This window comes from Lithobates pipiens, unplaced genomic scaffold (assembly GCF_037356315.1).
Source record: "Lithobates pipiens isolate NorthernLeopardFrog02 unplaced genomic scaffold, aLitPip1_a1.2 Scaffold_28, whole genome shotgun sequence".
NCBI classification, from domain to species: Eukaryota; Metazoa; Chordata; class Amphibia; order Anura; family Ranidae; genus Lithobates; species Lithobates pipiens.
The window spans coordinates 49,321,940-49,345,936 of NW_027507789.1; the positions used below are offsets into that span (position 1 = coordinate 49,321,940).

At 44.5% G+C, this 23,997-nt stretch overlaps 1 protein-coding gene across 2 annotated transcripts in view; it reads left to right on the forward strand.

The window, feature by feature from the left end:
- LOC143935367 (protein-glutamine gamma-glutamyltransferase 6-like) overlaps positions 1 to 23,997 on the forward strand; it is a 145,056-nt gene that overhangs the window by 67,363 nt on the left and 53,696 nt on the right. The window contains exon 3 of one of the 2 annotated variants that reach the window (XM_077459188.1): positions 5,446 to 5,688. The exons of the other annotated variant lie outside the window; for it this stretch is intronic. Coding sequence (XP_077315314.1) covers positions 5,446 to 5,688 — 243 coding nt within the window. The remainder of the gene's footprint in view (positions 1 to 5,445; positions 5,689 to 23,997) is intronic. 2 annotated transcript variants of the gene reach the window in all.

Below are 23,997 nucleotides of genomic sequence, written 5' to 3' on the forward strand. Positions count from 1 at the left end.
AATGGCATGTAATTTCAATTCTTGATATAATCGTTCACAGCAGGGAGCTCCAGCGCCCACCAAGAGTCACTTTGAGGGCTTACAATGTTGTGGCAACACCAACACCTTGTTCCGCCATTTCTGCAGAGCATATAGGGCAGGCCCCTACTTTCAAACATCCAACTTACAAACGTCTCCTACTTGCAAACGGAAGGAGACAACAGGAAGCGAGATGAAAAAAGACGGACAGAAAAACAAATTATACAGGGGTGATAACCCTTCCCTATGTTTTCCAAAAAGCTTAAAAATAGATTTTTTGACTGGAGCTGCACTTTAAAAATGTACTAGTTCAAAATTACACACAGATTCTACTTAACACAACAAATCTACATAGTCCCTGTCTTGTTTGCACCGCCTGTATACTGCTGTTCTGAGTCTATAGGGCCTCGGGGCCCCATGTCTTTCCCTTTTTTAATATGGGTACGGGGTTCCCCTTAATATCCATACAAGACCCAAAGGGGCTGGTAATGGGCAGGGGGGGGGGGCTACCCATGCCATTGTTCTCAATGATTTTCATCCATATTGCCGAAGCCAGATATTACATTAAAAACGCAAGCAGTTTGAAATGACTTTTTTTCCGTTAAATGTCATTTTGTGCAGGGACTGTTCTAAATACGGGAAACACGTGGCACTTCACAGGCATACTATAGACACCCCCAGGCACGATATTTAAAGGAATATTTCACTTTTTTTTCACTTTAATCGTCATTAAAATTAGTGCTCCCGCCAAAACTGACATTTTTATAAACATTTTAGGCATTGACCCATGTCCCCTGGGGCAGGAGCCAGGTCCCAAAACCCTTTTTAGGACAGCATCTTGCATATTAGCCATTAAAATTAGCACTTTTAATTTCGAACGTTCGAGTCCAATAGGGTTCTAAATTTCAATGGAGTTCTAAAGTTCGTACGAATTTTCGGTCCGTTCGAAAGTTCTGGTGCGAACCGAACTGGGGGGTGTTCGGCTCATCCCTATTCACCGCCATTATTAGTGAAAGAAATATAAATAAATAATAAAAATGCCATAAATATATCCCCTATTTTGTAGACGCTATAAATTTTGCGTAAACCTATCAATATACGCTTATTTACCAAAAATATGTAGAAGAATACATATTGGCCTAAACATGATGAAGAAACTAGTTTAAAAAAAAAACATTTTGGGAGATAATTATTAAAGTAAAAATAAAAAAATATATATATATTTTTTTAAATTGTCGGTCTTTATTTGTTGATAGCGCAAAAAATAAAAACCACAAAGGTGATCAAATACCATCAAAAGAAAGCTCTATTTGTGGAAAAAAAAGGTAGTAAATTTTGTTTTGGTATAATGTCGCCCACCCAGCAATTGTCAGTTAGTTGCTTCCTGACCAGCGCATGCCGATTTACGTTGGCAGAATGGCACTGGTGGGCAAAAGGGCGTACAGGTACGTCCCCTTTAAGAAGCGGGTCCCACGGACTCGATGTCCGCTGGGTGCCCACGATCATGTCACACAGAGGTAGAATGGGGAGATGCTTTTCTAAACAAAGCATTTCCCCATTCTGCCTAGTGACAGGACAGAGATAACTGCTCTCTGTCATCGTAAGCAGTGATCGCGGTCATGTGTGTTGTAGCCCCTCCCCCCCACAGTTAGAATCCCTCCGTAGGACACACTTAACCCCTTCATCACCCTTTAGTGGTTAACTCCTTCACTGCCAGTGTCATTTACACAGTAAGTACACAGCATTTTTATAGCACTGATCGCTGTATAAATGACAATGGCCCCAAAATAGTGTCAAAAGTGTCCGATCTGTCTGCCATAATGTCGTAGTCCCGATAAAAACTGCAGATCGCCGCCATTACCAATTAAAAAAAAGTTAATAATAAAAATGCCATAAAGCTATCCCCTATTTTGTAGCCCCTATAAATTTTGCGCGAACCAATCAATATACGCTTATACGCATATACTGCAGCTTGTTCTGATGCTCTGTGATGTATGAAGGAAGGTTTGGGAGGCAGACAGGAAATGCACTGGAGTGATTTTGCATGCAGGAAGTTGCTGCAACCTCTTTAACTTGATGCTGTGAAGGAGTCTCTATGTTGTCAAGAGCATTGGAGACGGTGGAGTGTACACTTGGCTTAGGACATAGTCTTTAGTGCGTTTGAGGGGATCTTCCATATCTGCTATGTTTAGGTTGATGCTGTCTTTCTCACCTTCGTCTGCACTGCTTGCTCTAGGACCCTTAGCTTTGCTGTAGCTGCATCATGTTTACACAGTTCATTTAAGATTTCAATTGCTGCTCTCTGCGTTTCCAACTCTTCATTTTGACATACTGTCTGATGCCACGTACACACACGACCGGACTTTCCGGCAGACTAGGTCCGACGGTCTTCCCGATAGACTTTTGGTGGAGTTCCGACTGACTTTCCGAACGAATGGACTTGGCCACACACAAACGGACTAAGTCCGTTCATTTTGAACGTGATGCTGTAAGACGGGACTAAAAAAGGAAGTTCAATAGCCAGTAGCCAATAGCTTCCCTTGCGTCGTATTTGGTCCGTCAGACCAGCATACAGATGAATGGTTTTCCCGATAGGAATGGAGTCCATCGGACAGATTTGAAACATGTTCTATTTCTAGTTCCGTCTAATTTTTTTAAAGAAAAATTGTCGGATTAGTCCACACACGATTGGATTGTCCGACGGACTGATTCAGTCAGACCTAGTCTGCCGGAAAGTCCGGTCGTGTGTAGGCGGCATGAGTTTCCAACTCTGCTCTTTGACATGCTGACTGATTTTCCAACTCTGCTCTCTTTTCTGCATATGTGACCTGCACCTTGCTGGCTTCTGCTTCAGTGTGAGCGCTAATAAGTCGCACACTGAGTGTTGAGTATCTTGAACTATGAGATTTAGAGGACTTCTTAGAAAGTCTGGTGGAAACAGATGCGATGCAGTGTCCTGTAGCAGCTAAGATACAAAACCTTTAGTGTGTAGCAGCCCCCCTAGCACCCCCTAATACTTACCTTGAGCCCCTTCTTTGTCCATGATTCCCTCAAATGTCCGGGACTCTGCTCCTGATTGGCTGGGGCACAGGGCGCCATTGGCTCCCGCAGCTGTCAATCAAAGGGATGCCCCCATAGCAAGCTGCTGGTCTATGGGGGGTCTATGGGGGCACTCATCAGGAGGTAGGGGCCAGGAGCAGTGAAGCAAAGCTCCTCCAGGTGAGTAATCAGCCATCCATCTACTAGCCACCTTAAGGTGAAAGTGCTAGCACAGGTCGTATGCTAGCTACAGAAAATGAAAAGTATCCGAAATCTGCTGCACTACTTCAACCTTAAAACCCCTTTCACACTGAGGCGCTTTTCAGGCATTTTAGAGTTAGAAATAGGCCATGTAAAGCACAAAAAAACTGATGCCCATGCCGCCAGAGTGTGAAAGCCTGAGTGCTTTCACACTCGGGCGGTGCGCTTGCAGGACGTTAAGAAAAGTCCTTCAAGCAGCATCTTTGGGGCGGTTTGGGATCGTTGTATTGCAATGATTGGGCAGCACTTCTGAAGCGCAACATGGGAGATTTTAACCCCTTCTTTGGGGTTAAAAGCACCCTGCTAGTGGCCGAAAAGTGCCACTTACCGTGAACGCAGCCACTGCCCCAGTGTGAAAGGGGTCTAAATGTGCTGCTATCATTATAATAATGTGCTCTACCAGTTCCAAATGCACCCCATGTGCAGCCTATGCAGACTAAATAAGGCTGTTACTGATATGCAAATGTTGAATTTTTATGAAAAGTCAACAGCTAAATCCTCTTTTTTTCTCTTTTACTCGCTTTTAAAATCACAAACCAGAGAACGTTATATGTCACAAGGTATAGGCTGTTCACATGCATAAAATGTCACTGGCCAAAGGGGCCTCATGAACAGTGGGAAGCAAAATATGCTACAGTAAAAATAAGTGCTCTCCTGCAATCCAGAGTTGCAAATATATAGAAATGGATGGGGATAGAGAGGCCGCGGCCTACCATGCGATTTCAACCTGGATGAGCGGTGCCTAGCACTGCTTGCTGTTCGTCGGACATCCATCCAGCACCACTTCGGTCGCCTGCCAACCTGTGTCCCAAGCTTTGCATCGGGTGATCGAAATGGCGGATCCGCTGCACATGTGTCGCTACAGGGGCTGCTGTCTGGAGGGCATTGAATCGGCCTAGTTGTTATTGAGAAGGCAGTCTCCCACCTTTATAAATCCTTTTCTCACAGTTTCACTGGGACACTTGTACAGACACCTTTACCTTGGGAATACTTTACTGAACCTATCTTGAACACTGTGCATAGACACCTTTAGCTTCTACCGTTTCAAGAAATCTTATTGCTTGCTATTACACCTTATTTGATACAATTAATGAGCTCCTATGTGTCGGTTAGATCTGCAAAGGAGATTGCTGTCATTATTGCTACAAGGGTTCTTATACCATTGCCATTAAGTCTGACCTCTCATTAGGGTTGAAGGTTTATAGGCTGGGCGAGTTTTTCCCCTTTAGAAGTTTATCAGTATAACCATTTAACCTTGCTTTTCCTTCCAGGTGCAAGCAGTACTTCACTGTACATTTATGTATAATAGACTGTTTACCTGCAAATATCTTGACTTGTGTTATTAGGAGGAATTCCTTTGCTGAGCTGGCACTGTTGCCTGAAACTCAGCCAGATCTATTACCTCCACTTTGTGACAATATCTTCTTTGAACTGTCCTAGTAAACATCATCAGAATATAAATGCAGAGTTGTCTGACTTATTGCTTTAAGGTGGTGCAAAGATATCTGAACCCAGAGTGTCAGATGGGTTGTAATGTTCATCAGGTCATGGCAGTGTAGATGAGCAGGTAAATCCAAGAAGCCCCCTAGGTGGTTGTGCTACATATATTAAAACCCTGAATATGATATAAAAAAAACACCATTGAACTATTTGCCCATCCATCTCATTGTAATGCTTAGCCATCTCTATGTAGAGGTCCCTCTGGATTGGATTAGAGAGCAGTGGTGGCCCATTCAATAGGGGCGCATGGGCCCCTAATCTACATGCAGGGTGCCGGACACATAGATTCCAATGGGGGATTTTTTTTGAAGCATGTGATTAGAGCCAGAGGCTCTAATAGGCTTCAAAAAAGGGCGGGCTCATGGCGCAGAGCACTGTGCCCAAAGCCCATCCGGTTGTGTGATAGTAGCGAATGAATATTCGCTATTGTAACCGTGATTCTCCTCCAGGCCAATCAAGAAGCGGGCATGAGATCCGTCATCCAATAAAAGGGGGTAAAAAGCGGGGCCCTGACTACTGACTGACCGACCCTGGGGGGGGGGGGGTGTGGACCAACTGCCACTGTTTAGAGAGCTTAATATTTGCTGTACCATACATTCATTGTATGTATAATGTGTTTTCTTTAAGGGAAATCCCCTACGGTTGCCAAAGGAACAAAAGTCACGTTCTCTTTAACGAAAAAAGCAGTCTCAAAAGGGAAATGGAGAGCAGTTTCCGACTCTACCGCCTCAAACTCTCTGATTGTACGGATCACACCTCCTGTTACAGCTATCATTGGATCTTATCAGATGAATGTCCGCTTCTTCTCTGGAGGATACACATCCCATAAGATGCCAGGATTTACTCTACTCTTCAACCCATGGGTCAATGGTAAGACCTGAGTAACCTATTACAGATTACTAACTAATTAAAAGAGGCACTGATCTATGTATAAATGTCATGAATGGGCAACAATTCAATGATTTTTAAACCAGGCTTATGGGATTGGTTAAATGGGAGGCCTGTTTTTCAGAGTGAATAGAAGTTGGCCTATGATTAAAACATCCAATACTGTGAAGAAAACAATCTAGTTCTTCTCAAAACTAGATTTAAATCATTGGATGTTTGCAGAGAACACAGGTTCACTTGGTAAAGTGGTAGTAAACCACAGCAACAATAAAAATAAAAAAATAAAAAATTGGGCCACGGCAGTTTAAGCCATAATGGGCTAGTATGCACTGCATACTAGCCCATTATGGCAGACTTAACTGAAAATGAAGCCCTCCAGTGGTGCCACTCTAAGTGCTTCCATCTTCCTTCAAGGTTCACAAGCTTCGGCGGTACAAATGGCTGAGACACAATGACATCACTCTCACACATACGCACTGAAGTCACTGTTTACCACATAGGGCTCTGAAGGAATGGCACTGTCATGTCGTTACTTCAGAGTGCATGTGCCAGTGACTTCAATGGCTGCTTCTGAAGTAATTATCTCCTAAATGGTGCACCGTTAATGCCACGTAAACACGACCGGACTTTTTGACAGCAAAGGTCAGACGGAACGAGTCCGTTGGACAATTCGATCGTGTGTGGGCTCCATCGGACCTTTGCTTGCCAAAAATCCAGCGGACTTTAGAAATAGAACATGTTTTAAATTTTCCCACCGGAACTCCGCCGGACTGAGAAATCCGTTCGTGTGTATGCTAGTCCGACGGACAAAAACCGACACTGGGCAGCTATTGGCTACTGGCTATGAACTTCCTTATTCTAGTCCGGTCGTACATCATCATGTTCGAATCCGTCGGACTTTGGTGTGATTGTGTGTGGCCAAGTCCGTTAATTTGGAAAGTCCGTCCGAACTCCACCGAAAGTCCGTCGGAAAGATCATCGGACCTAGTCCCTCGAAAAGTCCGGTCGTGTGTACGCGGCATAAGAGATATTTACTGGACCTTTAGGTAAGCCTTATTATAGGCTTTCCTATAGGTAGAAATCAACCAAGGGAGTTTACCCCTCCTTTAATATACTATAGAACTAAAGTCTTAATCTCAGCTCCACTCCAGCAAAGATATTTTGTAGCTCCCCCACTGGCTGTGATATCTCTGCCTCGTCTCATTTGAGTTCGGTACCTTTAGCTTTCTTGATTGGCTGGTTCTGGATGGTGTAACTTCAGCATATACACACAAAATTTAGTCTGTCCTGGAATCAAGGCATGACAAGAATATACACAGACCTGCACACAGGCATGTACGTTCAGAAGAAACATTACTTTGCAGGCATGCAAAGACTTCATACAGACATATAGACATACAGAGTCGGTTCTGCAATAAAGCCTACCTACATGCAATGTCTCATACAAAGGCTATACAGTAATTCCACTTTAAATAGTGCTACATGTTGAAAATTTTAAAGCTCAACTCCAGACAAAACCATTTTTAATGTTTTGGGTAGAGTTAAGAAGGTCTTCGAAACTTTCTTGGGTTTTATATACTGTCAATGCCCCTATTGGTGAGTACAGATGAATGAAACAGAATTGCTCTGGAAATTTCATGGGAAATTAGATTTTTTTGGGCACAAAATCCAACGTATTGTGCTACTGGTTCATATTGGCCACAGCAAAAGTACAGCCAAGGAACTCAAATCTAAAAATTTCACCCCAAAAGATAGAAGAAACCATTAGGCCTCTCAGGCATCCACCATACACTAAAACAGGGTTGAAACCTTTTGAAGAGCGAAGGCCACTTAAGTGATTTGGTAACTGGTCATGGGCCACGTTAAAACAAAATGGCTCAAAATTTCACATTTTTGATTTTGAACAGCATAGCGATCATTTTCTTTCAGCAGCTGCTGAATGCCAGTGGGAGGGAGAGAAGCCAGCTTTCAGTAGTTGCAGAAAGAAAATGAAGAGGATCCGTTCCTGTATATGCTGCCCCCGCCGCCCCTCCTGCCCAAGTGTAAAACTGACCCCTGATGCTACACCAGTTGTTAGGGTGGTAAAAATATGTTGTCACAACTATGGGGTTTTACCCCCCAAACCATAATTGTAAACAAGCCCTTACTGTCCTGAGTCCCCTATAAGGCTTCTTTCTAATGCACTGAGATTTACCATAGACTTCTATTATATCATGGGGGTGTGGTGCACTTTCTGAAAGTGCAGCAAAGCTCCTGCATTCAGGAATTTTGCTGCACTTTCAGAAAGCACACCAAACTCGCAGGATATAATAGAAGGCTATGGTTCAGTGCAGCTAACCCGCAGGAAAGCTGCATTTGTACTGCACTGCACCTGCGGATCAGTGTGAAAGTGCCTAATAGTTGTTAACCATTTTATAGATGCTAATATGCCCATTGCAAAACCACAGTGTATGTGTTTAATACACTGACCTTCTTTCCTCTTCAGCTTCTGCTGGCATCGCTCTCTGTCTCCAGGCTGCTAGTAAGGTCTCCTAGTACAGAAGCCAGCGCTACAGAGGAAGCATCAGCTTATGTGGCTACTGTTGTCTCCGCCGCCTGCTTCCTCCACTGCATCTGATGCTCTGGAATAGCGGATTGGCAAGCCAAGACCGCAATCAAAGGGTTGCTTACCCAGAGCATGCGCTTCCCTGGTTTGAGGTTGCGGGTCACATCAGAGGACTCTGAGAGCCACAGATTGAGCACACTAAAACATAAGTTCTGGGTGAGGAGGCCCTTCAAAGTCCAGCTGAACAGTTCACTTGGACTAAAAATGTTTATGGTGCATTATATTTCTTTAGAAAACAACCACATTTTTAAAGGAAAAACTTGCCCCCTGACAGTAGGCTACATAGAAAAATCTACATAGAAGAATCTTCATAGAAGAATAGAAGAATCTTTGCTCTCTGTGTGAAAGCAGTGGTCTCTCTGCAGAGATCTAAATGTCCTCAGCTGAGTCAGAGCTATGGCTATAGCTATAGCTCAGATTCAGCAAGGTGGTGTGTCAGACCTCTGCCAGTGGATCGCTCCTTCCACATAGAGATCAAGGGTCCTCCTCTACAGTATGCTGGCAGGCAGGACAGACTTTCCAAAGAAAACAAATGGTAAGACTTTAAACACCTTTAGTTTTGATGTACCTTGAATGCATTTAGCTGTTTAAACTGAACGTTCAATTGGGCTTTAAAGAGGAAGTAAACCCTGATGGGTTTTACGTCCTTTTTTGTTCCCTGCAAAGTAAATGCATAATGTGCTAGTATGCATCGCATACTAGCACATTATGTGACACTTACCTGCAAACTAAGCCTGCACTGTCCCCGCTGGAGGCCACAACCATCTTTGTCCCTCTTCCTTTCCGGGGCTGCGGACTCCGGCTCTGTGACTGGCTGGAGTTGCGTAACGTTACTCCTGCACGCATGTCAGTGCGGCACTCCCTAGTGAAGAAACAGCATGGAGGGCCGTTTCTTCACAGCGTATGCGCCAATGAAACCATGGGCGCAGTACAAAGTAAATATCTCCTAAATGGCACACGGAGATATTTACTGTACCTATAGGTAAGCCTTACCTATAGGTACAACTTGAAAATGAAGGTTTATAACCATTTAACGTGGTTCTAAAGTAAATTCTAAGTGACCGTAAAGTAAATACACCACTTTTACCTATAGGTAAGCCTATAATAAGACTTAACTTTAGGTACTGGAAATATGTCCTAAACCTGCACGATTTAGGAGATAGTTACCATATACACTTGGCATGGTCGTGCCATTTCTATAGGGCCCGTGCCGTGACCGTAGGCTCCCACGTGCATGCGCACCAGTGATGTCACGCGACTCCGGACAGTCACAGAACCAGAGTCCATGGCCCTGGAAGGAAGAGAGGTGAAGATGGAGGCGGCCATCAGCAGGGACATTGCGGGCTTCGTTTGCAGGTGAGTGCAACATAATGGGCTAGGATGCGCATCATGCTTTTACTTTGCAGGGGAATAAAGAGGAAGTAAAACCCATCTTTAACCACTTGCTTACTGGGCACTTAAACCCCCCTCAGTCCTAGACCAATTTTCAGCTTTCAGCGCTGATGCACTTTGAATGACAATTGCGCGGGCATACAACACTGTACCCAAATGAAATTTTTATCATTTTTTTCCCACAAATAGACCTTTCTTTTGGTGGTATTTAGTTACAGCTTGGAGTTTTATTTTTTGCTAAACAAACAAAAAAAGATGCAAAAAAAAAAAAAAATCATGTTTTAATAGTTTGTTATAAAATTTTGCAAACGGGTCATTTTTCTCCTTCATTGAAGTGCGCTGATTAGGCGGCACTGATAGGCTGCATTGGTGGGCACTGATGGGCTGCATTGGTGGGCACTGATAGGCTGCACTGGTGGGCACTGATAGGCTGCACTGGTGGGCACTGATAGGCATAGTTAAGGCGGCACTAATAGGCACAGATAAGGCGGCACCGATGGGCACAGATAAGGCGGCACTGATGGGCAAAGATGGGCACAGATAAGATGGCACGGATGGGTGGCACGGATGGGTGGCACGGATGGGCACTGATAGGTACCACTGATAGATGGGACTGATGGGCACTGATAGGTGGCACTGATAGGTGGCTCTGATAGGTGGCACTGCTGGGCACTGATGGGCGGCACTGCTGGGCACTGTTGGGCGGCACTGCTGGGCACTGATGGGCGGCACTGGGGTGCAGCACCTTTGAGGCAGATTGTGGGCACTGTGGGTGGCACTGTGGGTGGCACTGCTGGGTGGCACTGTGGGTGGCACTGTGGGTGGCACTGTGGGCACTATGGGCACTGCTGGGTGGCACTGACGGGGGGCACTTTTATTCAGGATGGCACTGCAGGGGGCAGGTGGGCACTGGCAGGGGGCAGGTGGTCGCTTGTATTGCTGGCCGTGATCGGGACTGATGTCCCGATCACGGCCGCCGGTGATCGGCTTTTTTTTTTCTCCTCGCGCTGTCAGCGCGAGGAGGAATACTAGCCGATTACCGGCTCCGTTGTATCACATGATCAGCTGTCATTGGCTGACAGCTGATCACGTGATAAGGGGTCGGGATCGACCCCTTGCACGGATCGGTGATCAGGCGAGTCTCATGGACTCGCCGATCACAGAGCGCACCGCGTGCGCCCCTCAGGGGGCGCGCAGGCCGCTCGTACACGGGACTACGTCTATTGACGTCGTCCCGGAAAAGGAGATCCGCGCTGTAGCCGTCATTTGGCTATAGCGCGGATCTCAAGTGGTTAATAATTAATGAAAGACTTGTAATTGGTTTTTCAGTGTATGGTAGAGATTACAGCATGCCATGGTGTATCATAGGTAGAAAATAAGTAAACAAAACAATTTAAAATTGAAAGTGAATATGCCACACAACACATGTAAAAAAAAATAAAAAAATAAAAACATACTTTTACTTTTAACTGCAATACTCAATTTCAGCCCAAGATCTTTGCTTCTCATTTTCAGTATATCAAATCAATAGGTGCAGCAATACAAATTAAAATCTAACAAAAAATATCAAAGCTTAATCAATAAATATCATCTTCTTGTGCTAAAATTATAGTACTATGCATATTACTACATTCTACAATGGTCAACCTTTTTGCGCTTTTTTTAAAACATATCAATAATATCAAACAGAAAAAAAAAAAATATATATATTCTTCCGTGATGATATATTATGCTTGGCAAATCACTCTGTCCTCCAACTTGTGGTCACTCTCAAGCCAGGCTGCGCTCTCACCTTGATATGATGACGCGTATATTATAAAGTCAAATCAAGCCTTTCCCCGTAATAGGTTAAATCACATTCTCCACTTCTCTGCCTCTCCAGATTTTGGCATGTTTTCCAGAAAAATTATAATATTTAATAAAAGATGAAATTATTAAACCTCAGTGCACATGGATAAATTGCATGTTTAGTATTAATCCATTAGTTAAAAGCATTAAAACAAAACTCCACCACTCTCTGCTGGTGTATACCAGTTACACACTACGTCACATCATGTGACTTCCTCAGAGCCTGTGATATAGCATGTAGGACAGAGCCTGGTGACATCATCACCTTGTACCAGGAAGTAACCAGTAAATAGTAGCACATGAGATTATATTAATAGATTTTTCTTTGGTATTTTTTGTAAGATTTGGATGTGTAGTGCTGCACTTATTGATTTGATATACCTGTGATTTGTTTATGTAAGAAACACATAATGTGTGAGCAACTACTAGAGCAAAAAAGAGATAGGGGAGCAGCGCAGGAGTATGTACAATTTGCCATTAGTTACCAGCAGTCTTTCAGGCTGAATGATGGCCAGCGTCATTCAGCCCACTTCCTACAAGCCCAGGTTGTCAAGAACCAACCCAGGAGAGAAGTCATTACTTCAGGGCTAAAAGTAGTGCTGCACTGATCAGTGCTCAGACATCATTATGCAAAAGGGTTGTTCAAAGCAGGTGGAAAAACTGTCCACCGCCACCACTGGCCGAAAAGATCCAGGCTGCATGCACATCTGCATTTTCCAAAAATGCACACCAAATTCTGCAAGCCGGCATGCGTGTTTGTGTGCAGCAAAACAGGCAACAAATGTGCTAAAATTCATGATAAGAGAATACATTAAGCTCTACAACCGAAAAGGGTGCAGGAGCTTCCTTGGTGCCCTATGCATGTTGCCCGAAAACGCATGAAAAATGTGCAAAATAGCGTGCAAAAATTAGCATTCAAGGATTGCTCAGGGGATGCTAGTGTAAATGGGGCTTAAACCCCATGGCTTCGCTAGAATGGACTTCAGATAGGCTTTAGCCTATCTTTACAAGTCAATAAATGTTTCTGCAGAGCATTAAGCTCTAAAATACACGCCAGGGCGCATGCGCGGCATGGGACGGAGCAACAGCTTATGAGAAGAGCTCCTGCTCATAGGGAGCTCAAAGCCACAAAAACGGGGCTAATATCACCTGCAAACTGCTGAATTTATCTCACCCCCGCAAATTAATCACCTGTGCATGCCGAACGCCAAGAAAAAGGGAAGGAAGAGCAGCCAAAAGCAAGGAAATCTTACTCTTTATTGCCTGAGATCACAAGAGCGCAACAGGATGTCTGCCGGCGCGCTGCCCTCCTCTCCACCTTCCTTCCCTGCTCAGCCACAACTTCTGCCACAGCTTGAATCATCTGCCTCAGAAAACTGAGTACTCTCCTCTGACTGAGCCCTTGTACACACGGTCGGAGAATCGGTCGGAATGAGTCTTATCGGACCGTGTCGTCAGATAATCCGACTGTGTGTGGTATGCATCGGACTGATTCCGTCCGAATCTCCGTCCGACCCAATTTTCCAACATGTTGGAAATATTTCCAGAACAACTGGGCCGGACGGACCTAATCCGATCATGTGTAGAGCATTTTCATCGGACCAAGTGCCACGCATGCTCAGATCAAATTCCTACATCAAAGCTATTGGCTACTAGCCTGAATGTAGTCCCATCGTAACGAAATTACGTCATCACGTTCTGAAAGATCGGATTTTTCGCCAACTTGGCCTGACCGTGTGTATGCAACAGTTTCGGACACAATCCGTCAGACTAAATCCGACGGGCAAAATCCGACGGATTTGGTTGGCAAAATCTCCGACCGTGTGTACGTGGGCTAAAGCAGACTTGGACGTTAGTCTAGAAGCCATGTGCTCTAAACTGCTAAATAAGTTTCAAACAGAGATTCAGAAGTCCACTAGCACATTATCACAGGAGATTGCAGCACTAGGAACAAGAACTGACCTGTTAGAAAACAAGCATGATGAACTGTCCATTGCTTTTAATGATTTATCTAGAGAGCATGAGTCACTTACATCTGCCTTCACACAGCTACAAGAGCATGTAGAAGATTTAGACAATAGAAATAGGAGATCTAATCTCAAGATCAGAGGTGTCCCAGAGTCCATTACGGATTTAACAGTATATGCTAACAAGCTCTTTCAATCCCTGCTGCCTGATCAAAATGTCCAAGCATTTCTATGTGATCGCATTCACCCTGCCTTAAGAGCTAAACCTCCCCCAGACAAGCCCCCTAGAGACATTGTGCTATGCATGAAAGATTTTCTGGTCAAAGAAGAAATCATGAGGGCGGCCAGGGGTCTTAGAAACATAGTCCTGGACGGTGTGCAACTACAGATTTACCCTGATATCTCACAAGCAACTCTGGATAGACGCAGGAAAATGAAAGAAATCACCACAATGTTATCCACAGCAAGGATCAGATACAGATGGGGTTTCCCCTTTAAGCTGATCGTTCCTCACAATGTAACCACCTACATTGCTACCACAATTCCTGAAGGTCAGGATATCCTGATTAAGCTTGGTCTGATGGACGCAGGCAATCTCCCACGCACCCCATCCTCATCTTGCCCAGCTCCTATCTGGAACACCCCAGCATCACGATCAGAAAGACGCAGATTTAGACATGAAGCTGGAATCCTGAATTTCAATTAAAGCTAGACTGTCTGGATGTTCTTTTAATTCAATAATATTCTCATGCTCAATAGAGGCTGACTCTTTCTTTTTTTCTTTTTTGCTTGGTTCAAATTTTATGCTCACAATGATACCTATGAATCTCCCTGTTCTGAAGTTTCCTCTACACTAATTTTGCAGTTACCATTTATGTTCACACATTTATGAGGAAACAATGACATCTACAGACGGGAACCGGTATTACACCCTTTTTGTCTTTTCCTTTTTTTTATTTTTTATTTATGGTTTTTATTTTTTATTTACTTATATATATATATCCACTTCACCCCCGGACCAATAAATACCTTAAGGACCAGAGGTCTTTTTCCAATTTCGCACTGCGCTGCTTTAACTGGTAATTGCGCGGTCATGCAATATTGCACCCAAACGAAATTTGCGTCCTTTTCTTCCCACAAATAGAGCTTTCTTTTGATGGTATTTGATTGCCTCTGCGATTTTTATTTTTTGCGATATAAATGGAAAAAGAGCGACAATTTTGAAAAAAAATGATATTTTCTTCTTTTTGTTAGAAGAAAAATCGAATAAACTAAATTTTAGTCATACATTGAGGGCAAAATTTATTCAGCCACATGTCTTTAGTAAAAAAAATGTCAATAAGCGTATATTTTTTGGTTTGCGCAAAAGTTATAGCGTCTACAAACTAGAGTACATTTTCTGGAATTTACACAGCTTTTAATTTATGACTGCCTATCTCATTTCTTGAGGTGCTAAAATGGCAGGGCAGTACAAACCCCCCCAAATGACCCCATTTTGGAAAGTAGACACCCCAAGGAAACTGCTGATGGGTATGTTGAGCCCATTGAATATTTATTTTTTTGTCCTAAGGGATTGAATAATGACAAAAAAAAAAAAAAAATGTACAAAAAGTTGTCACTAAATGATATATTGCTCACACATGCCATGGTTATATGTGGAATTGCACCCCAAAATATATTCCACTACTTCTCCCGAGTACGGGGATACCACATGTGTGGGACTTTTTGGGAGTCTAGTCGCGCACGGCATCCCGAAAACCAATCACCACCTTCAGGATTTCTAAGGGTGCAAATTTTTGATTTCACCCCTCACTACCTATCACAGTTTCGAAAACCCCCCAAAATGACCCCATTTTGGAAAGTAGACACCCCAAGCTATTTACTGAGAGGCATGTTGAGTCCATGGAATATTTTATATTTTGCCACAATTTGCGGGAATATTACAAACTTTTTTTTTTTTGCACAAAGTTGTCACTAAATGATATATTGCTCACACATGCTATGGGCATATGTGAAATGACACCCCAAAATACATTCTGCTGCTTCTCCTGAGTACAGGGATACCACATGTGTGGGACTTTTTGGGAGCCTAGCCGCGTACGGGACCCCGAAATCCAAGCACCGCCTTCAGGATTTCTAAGGGCATAATTTTTTTATTTTACTCCTCACTACCTATCACTACCTATCACAGTTTTGACGGCCATAAAATGCCAAGATGGCACAAAACCCCCCCAAATGACCCCATTTTGGAAAGTAGACACCCCAAGCTATTTGCCGAGGGCCATCTTGACACTATTGAATATTTTTTTTTTTGTCCCAAGGGATTGAATAATGACAAAAAAAAAAAAATGTACAAAAAGTTGTCACTAAATGATATATTGCTCACACATGCCATGGTTATATGTGGAATTGCACCCCAAAATATATTCAGCTACTTCTCCCGAGTATGGGGATACCACATGTGTGGGACTTTTTGGGAGTCTAGTCGCGTACGGCACCCCGAAAACCAATCACCACCTTCAGGATTTCTAAGGGTGCAAAGGCCATAAAATGCCAAAATAGCACAAAACCCCCCCAAATTACCCCATTTTGGAAAGTAGACACCCCAAGCTATTTACTGAGAGTCATGTTGTCTGAACGAAAAAAAAGAGATTGATCGGTGGGTATGCCCACCATTAGATACCTCCCTTCATCCACCCACTTCTAATGATGGACATACATGCACCATTTATATATGCCGAAGCATGGGGGCATCCTCCCGCAAAAAAGTTATGCCGTGTACATACGTTCAAACTTTTCCATGGGCAAGCCCCCTGTCGGAATTTTGACCGTATGTACGCGGCATTAGGAGCAAAATCGCTCCTCCACCCCTTATGCCCCCATGCTTCGGCATATATGCTCTTTTTTAACTGTGGTGGTGAAATCACCGCCTACAGCACTGGAGTCACGGCTTTATGTATCGTGGGAGCAAACGCTGTTGCTGTCAAGATAAATAAATCCGCGCTGCAGCTGAATGGCGTACCTGCTAAGCAAATTATGGTTAACGTTAAAACAAAGTAACATCCCAGTAAAACCTTACCATACCATACCTGCAAAGCAATTGCCAAAAAAACAGTAAAAAATAAAACATTTTTTAACACAACCTGTGCCTAAAATATATATATGCCGAAGCATGGGGGCATCCTCCCGCAAAAAAGTTATGCTGCGTACATACGTTCAAACTTTTCCACGGGCAAGCCCTCCGTCGGAATTTTGACCGTATGTAAGCGGCATTAGGAGCAAAATCGCTCCTCCACCCCTTATGCCCCCATGCTTCGGCATATATGCTCTTTTTTAACTGTGGTGGTGAAATCACCTCCTACAGCACTGGAGTCGCAGCTTTATGTATCGTGGGAGCAAACGCTGTTGCTGTCAAGATAAATAAATCCACGCTGCAGCTGAATGGCGTACCTGAAAACATGAAAAATGGTTAACAATAACACAGTAAACAGTAAAGTATAAAAAATTTGAGAGAAGAGAGAGAGAGAGAGAGAGAGAGAGAGAGAGAACAATAAAACGACAACTATTTTTGGTTTTTATATTTTATATTTTTTTTGGTTTTTTTATTTTACTTTTTTTTTTTATACACTTTTTTTTGAACTGTAAACTGTAACTGTAACGGTTCGGGTCTCTCAAAATGCGATGGCATCTTGGGAGACCCTGTGTAAGTGTGCCTAGCCTGTGAAATGCTGTACCCTACGCTAATACTTCACTAGTTCATGGTAGCGTTCAAAACACTCACCCTGACAAAGACCAGGATTGCCAGGACAGCGTGGACAATAAGAACGGGTGTCACGCCTATATCCGCGCTTGCTACAGACACGACATCTTTTTTGGGGGGCTCGTTGGGTAGGGGTACTCGGGAGGACATAAGAATAATGCCTCTCATGCAGCCGGCTTACTGCATTTGGTTGGGAATGGTGAGGTACAGAACCGTCTGGAAACAGAAGCTCTGTGACAACCTCTCTTTGGAAGAAAAGAAAGGTTAATGTTCCGCCTGAAGTTTTGTATAGCACAAAAGCATTCAGCAAAGCCAATTGAAATAAGTAAGCAGACACTTTTTTGTACCAGCGTCTGGTCTTACGGGAAGTTAGATACGGTGCCAACATCTGGTCATTGAGGTCCACCCCTCCCATATTTTTGTTATATTCGTGGACACAGAGGGGTTTCTCCACAATACCAGTCGCCGTAGAAATTTGGACCGTCGTGTCTGCATGAAGGGAGGTAAGAACGAAAACATTCTTATTATGCCTCCACTTCATAGCGAGCAAATTATTACACCGATAGCAGGCTCTCTCCCCCAGCCTAAGACGGGAATCTACAAGCCGCTGGGGAAAGCCCCGGCGATTAGGTCGCACAGTGCCACATGCTCCAATCTGATTATCAAATAAATGACTAAACAGTGGCACGCTGGTGTAATAGTTGTCCACGTACAAGTGGTACCCCTTTCCGAATAAGGGTGACACCAATTTCCACACTATCTTGCCAGCGCTTCCTATGTAATCAGGGCAGTTCTCCGGCTCTACGTAACTATCTTTACCCTCATAAACCATAAAGCTCCATGCATAGCCTGTGGCCCTGTCACAGCACTTATAGAGCTTGACCCCGTATCTGGTACGCTTGTTGGGAATGTACTGTTTGAATGACAAGCGACCAGTAAACTTAACCAGGGACTCATCAACGCAGACAACTTTTTGGGGAGTAAACAAGTCTGCAAAACGTTGGTTGAAGTGGTTTATGAGGGGCCGAATTTTGTAGAGCCGATCGTATTCAGGGTCTCCACGTGGACGACAAAGTTCATTGTCACTGAAGTGCAAGAACCGCAAGATCTGCTCGTATCGTTTCCTGGACATGGAGTTAGAGAACACGGGCATGTGGTCAGCCGGATGCGTGGACCAATAAGCCCGCATCCGCATAAATTTATGTGTGCCCATGTTGAGGGAAAGGCCCAAAAACGTCTTAAATTCGGAAACCGTAACTGGTTTCCAATCTCTGGCAAGAGACGGCAACTGGGGATTAGCGGCGATGCGTTGACCAGCATATAAATTGGTTTGGTCCACAATAGATCTATAGAGATCTTCCGTGAGATACAGAGAATAAAAATCGAGTGGCGTAAAATTATCTGTATCCACCTGAATACCGGGTTGGGCAGTGAATGGGGGAAGTACGGGTTCTGCAGAAGTGGTGGGCACCCAATTGGGATAGGCGAATTCTGCAGGAAGGGCACTATGGGTATGACGGGCCTGTCTTTGTCTTCTTCTTGGTGGCAGCGGGACACTACTTGTGCTTGCCACCTCGCCAGCTTGAACTGCACTTATGGGACTCGCCACGTCACCACGTGATACTGCAGTGCTGGATGTACGTCCAGGGTGTACTAGGCCGCTGGTGCTTGCCAGTTCACCAAAAGGATGAGCGGCGCTAGTACTGGCTCTATACTCCATACGAGGGACTTGCGGTTCCTGCACCTCAACAACATCAGAAAATCGGGGTCGGGTACGCCTGACAATAGCAGGGACCTCTTCTTCGTCGTCAGAGCTATCTGACATGGAGGCGCTGTCCTCTACAGGTTCGTATTCTGAGCCTGAATCTGACAGATCAGTGTCTTCCTCTTCACTATCTGTCATGCTCAGAAACGTGTAGGCCTCTTCACTAGTGTACCTTCGCTTTGCCATTTTGGGCTCTAAATTTAGGGGTACAGTAGTGAGACTCACAGGTAAAAAAGCACCTAGCCTGTCAGCGACTGTATAAAACGCTACAAAAAAAAACTGTTAGCGATCGCAGGGATCAGGCCTGACTCTGCGAACGCTGCAGTTATGTGTGTTGTGTTTTGTAAGTGACAGTGATCGATCGATACTGCACTTGGGTGGGCTGGGCTGGGCTGGGCAGAGGGGCAAAACGCAGGTGCTAGCAGGTATCTGGATTGATCCTGCTAACAATGCGTTTTTTTAGAACCCTAAATTGCTGGGCACGCTAGTATAGATCTGATCAGATCAGATATTGATCTGTTCGGATACTATACCACTAAGGGAGGTGTATGCTTTGCGCGTGGGTGTTAGCGGTGCTGGCACTAACCTAGCACTGCCTGGGGCGACGCAGACCCTTTCTGACCCTAAAACCAAATTTATATCACCCGCCGGGTGATCAGGGGGTTAAACCTTTATTAGGTAATAAATGGCGGGTGCCCTGATGCTATAAAAAGCGAACTACCTAACCAGCGTCACCCGTAACACTTATACGGTGATCACTGGTGAAAGGGTTAACTAAGGGCAATCAGGGGTTAAAACCTTTATTGGGTATTTATATGGGGGTACTTGAAGCTTTATAAAAACCTGACGGGGAACCTAAATAACTAAATAACTAACTGGCTAACCAGCGTCACCAGTGACACTTATGCAGCGATCACTGGTGAAAGGGTTAACTCTAGGGGCAATCAAAGGGTTAAAACCTTTATTAGGTTATATATCGGGGTACCTAACGGTATAAAAACCTGGCGTTGAACCTAAAAAAAAACTAGCTTCCTAGCGGGACCAGTGACACTATTGCAGCGATCAGAAAAACGATCGCTTAGTGACACTGGTAAAAGAGGGTGAAAGGGTTAACTGGGAGGGCAATCAAGGGGTTAAACCTTTATTAGGGGGGGTAGGGGGCTACCCTGGACCTAAAGGGGCCTAACACTAGCTGCCCTGACACTTTTTACAGTCACAACTGACACTAAATGTAGTGATCAATAAATAAATGAACACTGCATTAGTGACACTGTGACTGGGGGGGGGGGGCAGGAGGCCGATCGGGGGGGTGATCGGGGGGTGACTGGGGTGAAATGTGTGCCTGTGTGTACCTATGTGTCAGTGGACTGTTGGTGCACTTACGTGGACGTCTTCACTCCTCGCTGTCCGGTTCAAAAAGACCGCCACGAGGAGTGTGATATCACTTCCTCCTCCTGTGTTTACATTTTCACAGGGGAGGAAGTTCGTCACTGGCCAGGAGCGATCGAGAGGGGATGGGCGGAAACCAACGGCCATCCCCTCATGGCCGATCGCTCCGGCACCGAAAGGGACCGCCGTATCTAGCGGGAGGGGGTCCGATCGGACCCCCCACCCGCTAGAAGGCATTCACGTACATTTACGTGATTGTGCCTGCCTGTGCCATTGTGTTGACGTACATTGGCAATACGGCGGTCCTGAAGTGGATATTCTGACTACATCACACTTATTATTAGTCACCTATAGATTGTATTGTAAGTATAATAATCCTAAATGTTGTTATTTTGAATTCTGAATAGTCATGCTCAAGCAACTTATCATAGAAGTTTAACCATTGACTACAGATTACCATCTGGCTCATTCTCATGGGATGAGAACTCTATTCAAGTGCTTCTCCTTTTTCTTACTTTTTTTTTTTTTAACTTTTATTTATTTTTTTCTCTCCTTTTTATTTAATTTTTTTTATTCTTTTCTCTTCCCCCCCTCTAACATGTTCTCACTAAACTTTAGTTATTGGTCCCTCTTACTGAAATTTGAGAATTTGCTCATCGAATTTGTACCATGGAAACCTTGTTTTTTGGGGAGAATTTTCAAACCTCTATGAGGAATATACACGTTAGACTAGCCATTGACCCTCTAGATATAACATGGTAATATGCTTATTTCTCCTATTTTATATATATTCTACTTAATTCTATGAGCTGAGAAATGATGCTCTCCTTGTTGGTTGATGCATTACTACCAACTATTCTGTTTTGCACAGGTTAAGTTTTCTTTGAAAAAAAGAAAGGAAAAAAAAAAAAAAGGTTTCGTGTGGCTCTTCACCCTATGACGCCATGATTTTCCCCCACTCAGTTACAGTGATCCCTCTCCATAGAGGGAGAACTGGCTTACAACTGGAATGCAAACTTTTACACTTTTTCAAATATTTAATTATATCACTATTGCAGATGATTCTGTATTGCACTAGTAACTCATCAAAACTGAGTTATGGACCGGCTGGTCCTCTATATTTTCACTGTCGGTTGGAAATAGTTTTTTTTCTCCAACCCCAAAGGTTCTTTTAATTTTCAAATATGTTTTATTTCACATAAGTTTTTTAGCGTAAGATCATTTAATTATGGTACAATTTTTCGGTTAATTGACAATCTAGATACAACAAAAACAAAATGTGCCTCACAGAAGGGTTCTAATCTCTTAGGCCGCGTACACACGGGCGGACTGTTCGCCCAACCTTGTCCGCTGAACAGTGTTTGGGCGGACAGTCCGCTCGTGTGTGGGGCTTCAGCGGACAGTTTCAGCGGACAGTTGGACGAACAAGGTCTTACGGAAATTCCGAAAAACTGTCCGCTGAAACAAGGTTTCAGCGGACTGTTCGCTCGTGTGTAGGCTTGTTCGGCCAACTAAGTCTCGCGCATGCTCAGAAAGGATTTCCACGTCGGAAGGTTGCATTGCAGTGTATTGGACGTCGAAATTTTCGATCCGTCGTGCGTGCCGAAACGTCATTGCGCACGGTTTCAGCAAACTGTTCGTCCGTCGTGTGTGGCCATGTCCGTCCATGCTAAGTTTGAGCGGACTGTTCGCTCAAACTGTTGGACGGACAAAGTTGGGCGAACAGTCCGCGCGTGTGTACGCGGCCTTACACTTTCTAAGCTGGCTTATAGCATATATAATCTTTTTCTTTCCATACCTAAATGTTTTCATGTGTTACTTACTCTGTCGCTACCCCACTTTATAATACCATTCCATGACGATCACAACAATTTCACATAATGTACAGGGATTTATTTCCCCCAATAAAAGGAAAAAAGCCTTTTTGCATTATAAAAGGTTGAATGCAAAAATTGTAATGCTACAAGAGACACACTTTATGACTGACACTCATCCCACCTTCTTCCATAAAGCATACAACCAATCCTTTTACAACACTTATGACTCAAAAACCAGAGGTGTTGCGATATTCATTCATCATTCTTTCCCTTTAGAAATCCATCAGGTTTATAAAGATCAAGAGAGTAGGTTTATTATCAAAGGTTCGTTGGCTGGTAGAAATATCACAATCGCAAATGTATACACTCCGAATGACACACAAACCACTTTTTTCACACAATTCTTTAATATATTGCAACAACATCACTCTCCTCATATCATTTTAGGAGGAGACTTTAATTCAGTTCCTCAACCACACCTTGACAGAAGCAAACAAAAGCAATACTCCAGAACATTCTCTAAAACCACCACCTCCCATATTAATGACTTACAACTGATTGATTCTTGGAGAGCGTTGAATATAGGTGCAAGGGATTATACATTTTATTCACACCCACATGACTCATATTCCCGTTTAGATTATATTTTTTGCACTCCAATAATACTAGCCAACGCGCTGAATGCTGAGATACTGTCACGATCGCCCTAACGTCTCGACTAGACATAGAAACCTTACCCGTCGGAACCTGTCGTGGAGAGTCCGTCGTTTCCCGTCAACGCGCGTCAAAGCTAACGAACGTACTCGCGTCGACACGAACGCGCACACGCGCACACGTAGGTCACGAACGGGTGCACGTCTATGTACGAGGGCGCGCTGACCCGTCGTACGTTCGCTTGGCGCCCTGAAGCCTTCTTTAGTCATTGGCTCCCTTCCATCTGTGCTGTCCAGTCTACAGCGTGTCCGTGATCCGTACTGTTTGTATCCGAACCTGTTATCTGATTCCTGACATCCGGCTTGTTCCTTGACTCTGATCGATTGCTGCCTGCCTACGACCTCTGCCTGTTTGACCACGTTTTCTGCCTCATCCCTTTGTACCTTGCTGATCGTCTCCTGCTGACCCGGCCTGTATCTGACTCCGCTGTTCCTGCTACCTACCTGAGTTCCTGCATTACGGAACATCTGCTCACCAGCCAGTTCCCGCACTTGTGCCTGCCAGCGACAGTCAAGCACCATCCGCTATACCAGCCTGTTATCTGTGCCCAGCTGACCTCCCGGACCAATACCGTCTACCAGGCACTTGTGCCCTCTGGACTGTTGAATACCTGTCCCTACCTTCAGGGGTTCAATAGCCAGGGGATACGAGGGGCCGCTCCCTGCATTCCAGGCTCAACCATCAGGTACGTGACAGTACTGGACAGCCATGTCCGAGCCTGCGCAGGGAGCCTCCCCCATGGACGAACTCTGCCACCATCTGGCCGGCCTTACACAGGCAGTTAAGAACCTACAAGAGGGCTACGGCAGACTGGAGGAACAAATCCAGGCGCTATCCGCCTCTGCACCAGCGGCTCCTGGGGCCCATGCCCCGCCGTCAGTCATGATGCTGCCACCTGAACCCAGGGTCCCAACCCCGGAACGGTTCACAGGGGACCGGAGCAAGTTCAGGGCATTCCGCAACTCCTGCGAACTCTACTTCGCCCTACAGCCCAGAACTTTCTCCCTTGAGGCAACGAAGGTGGGGTTCGTCAT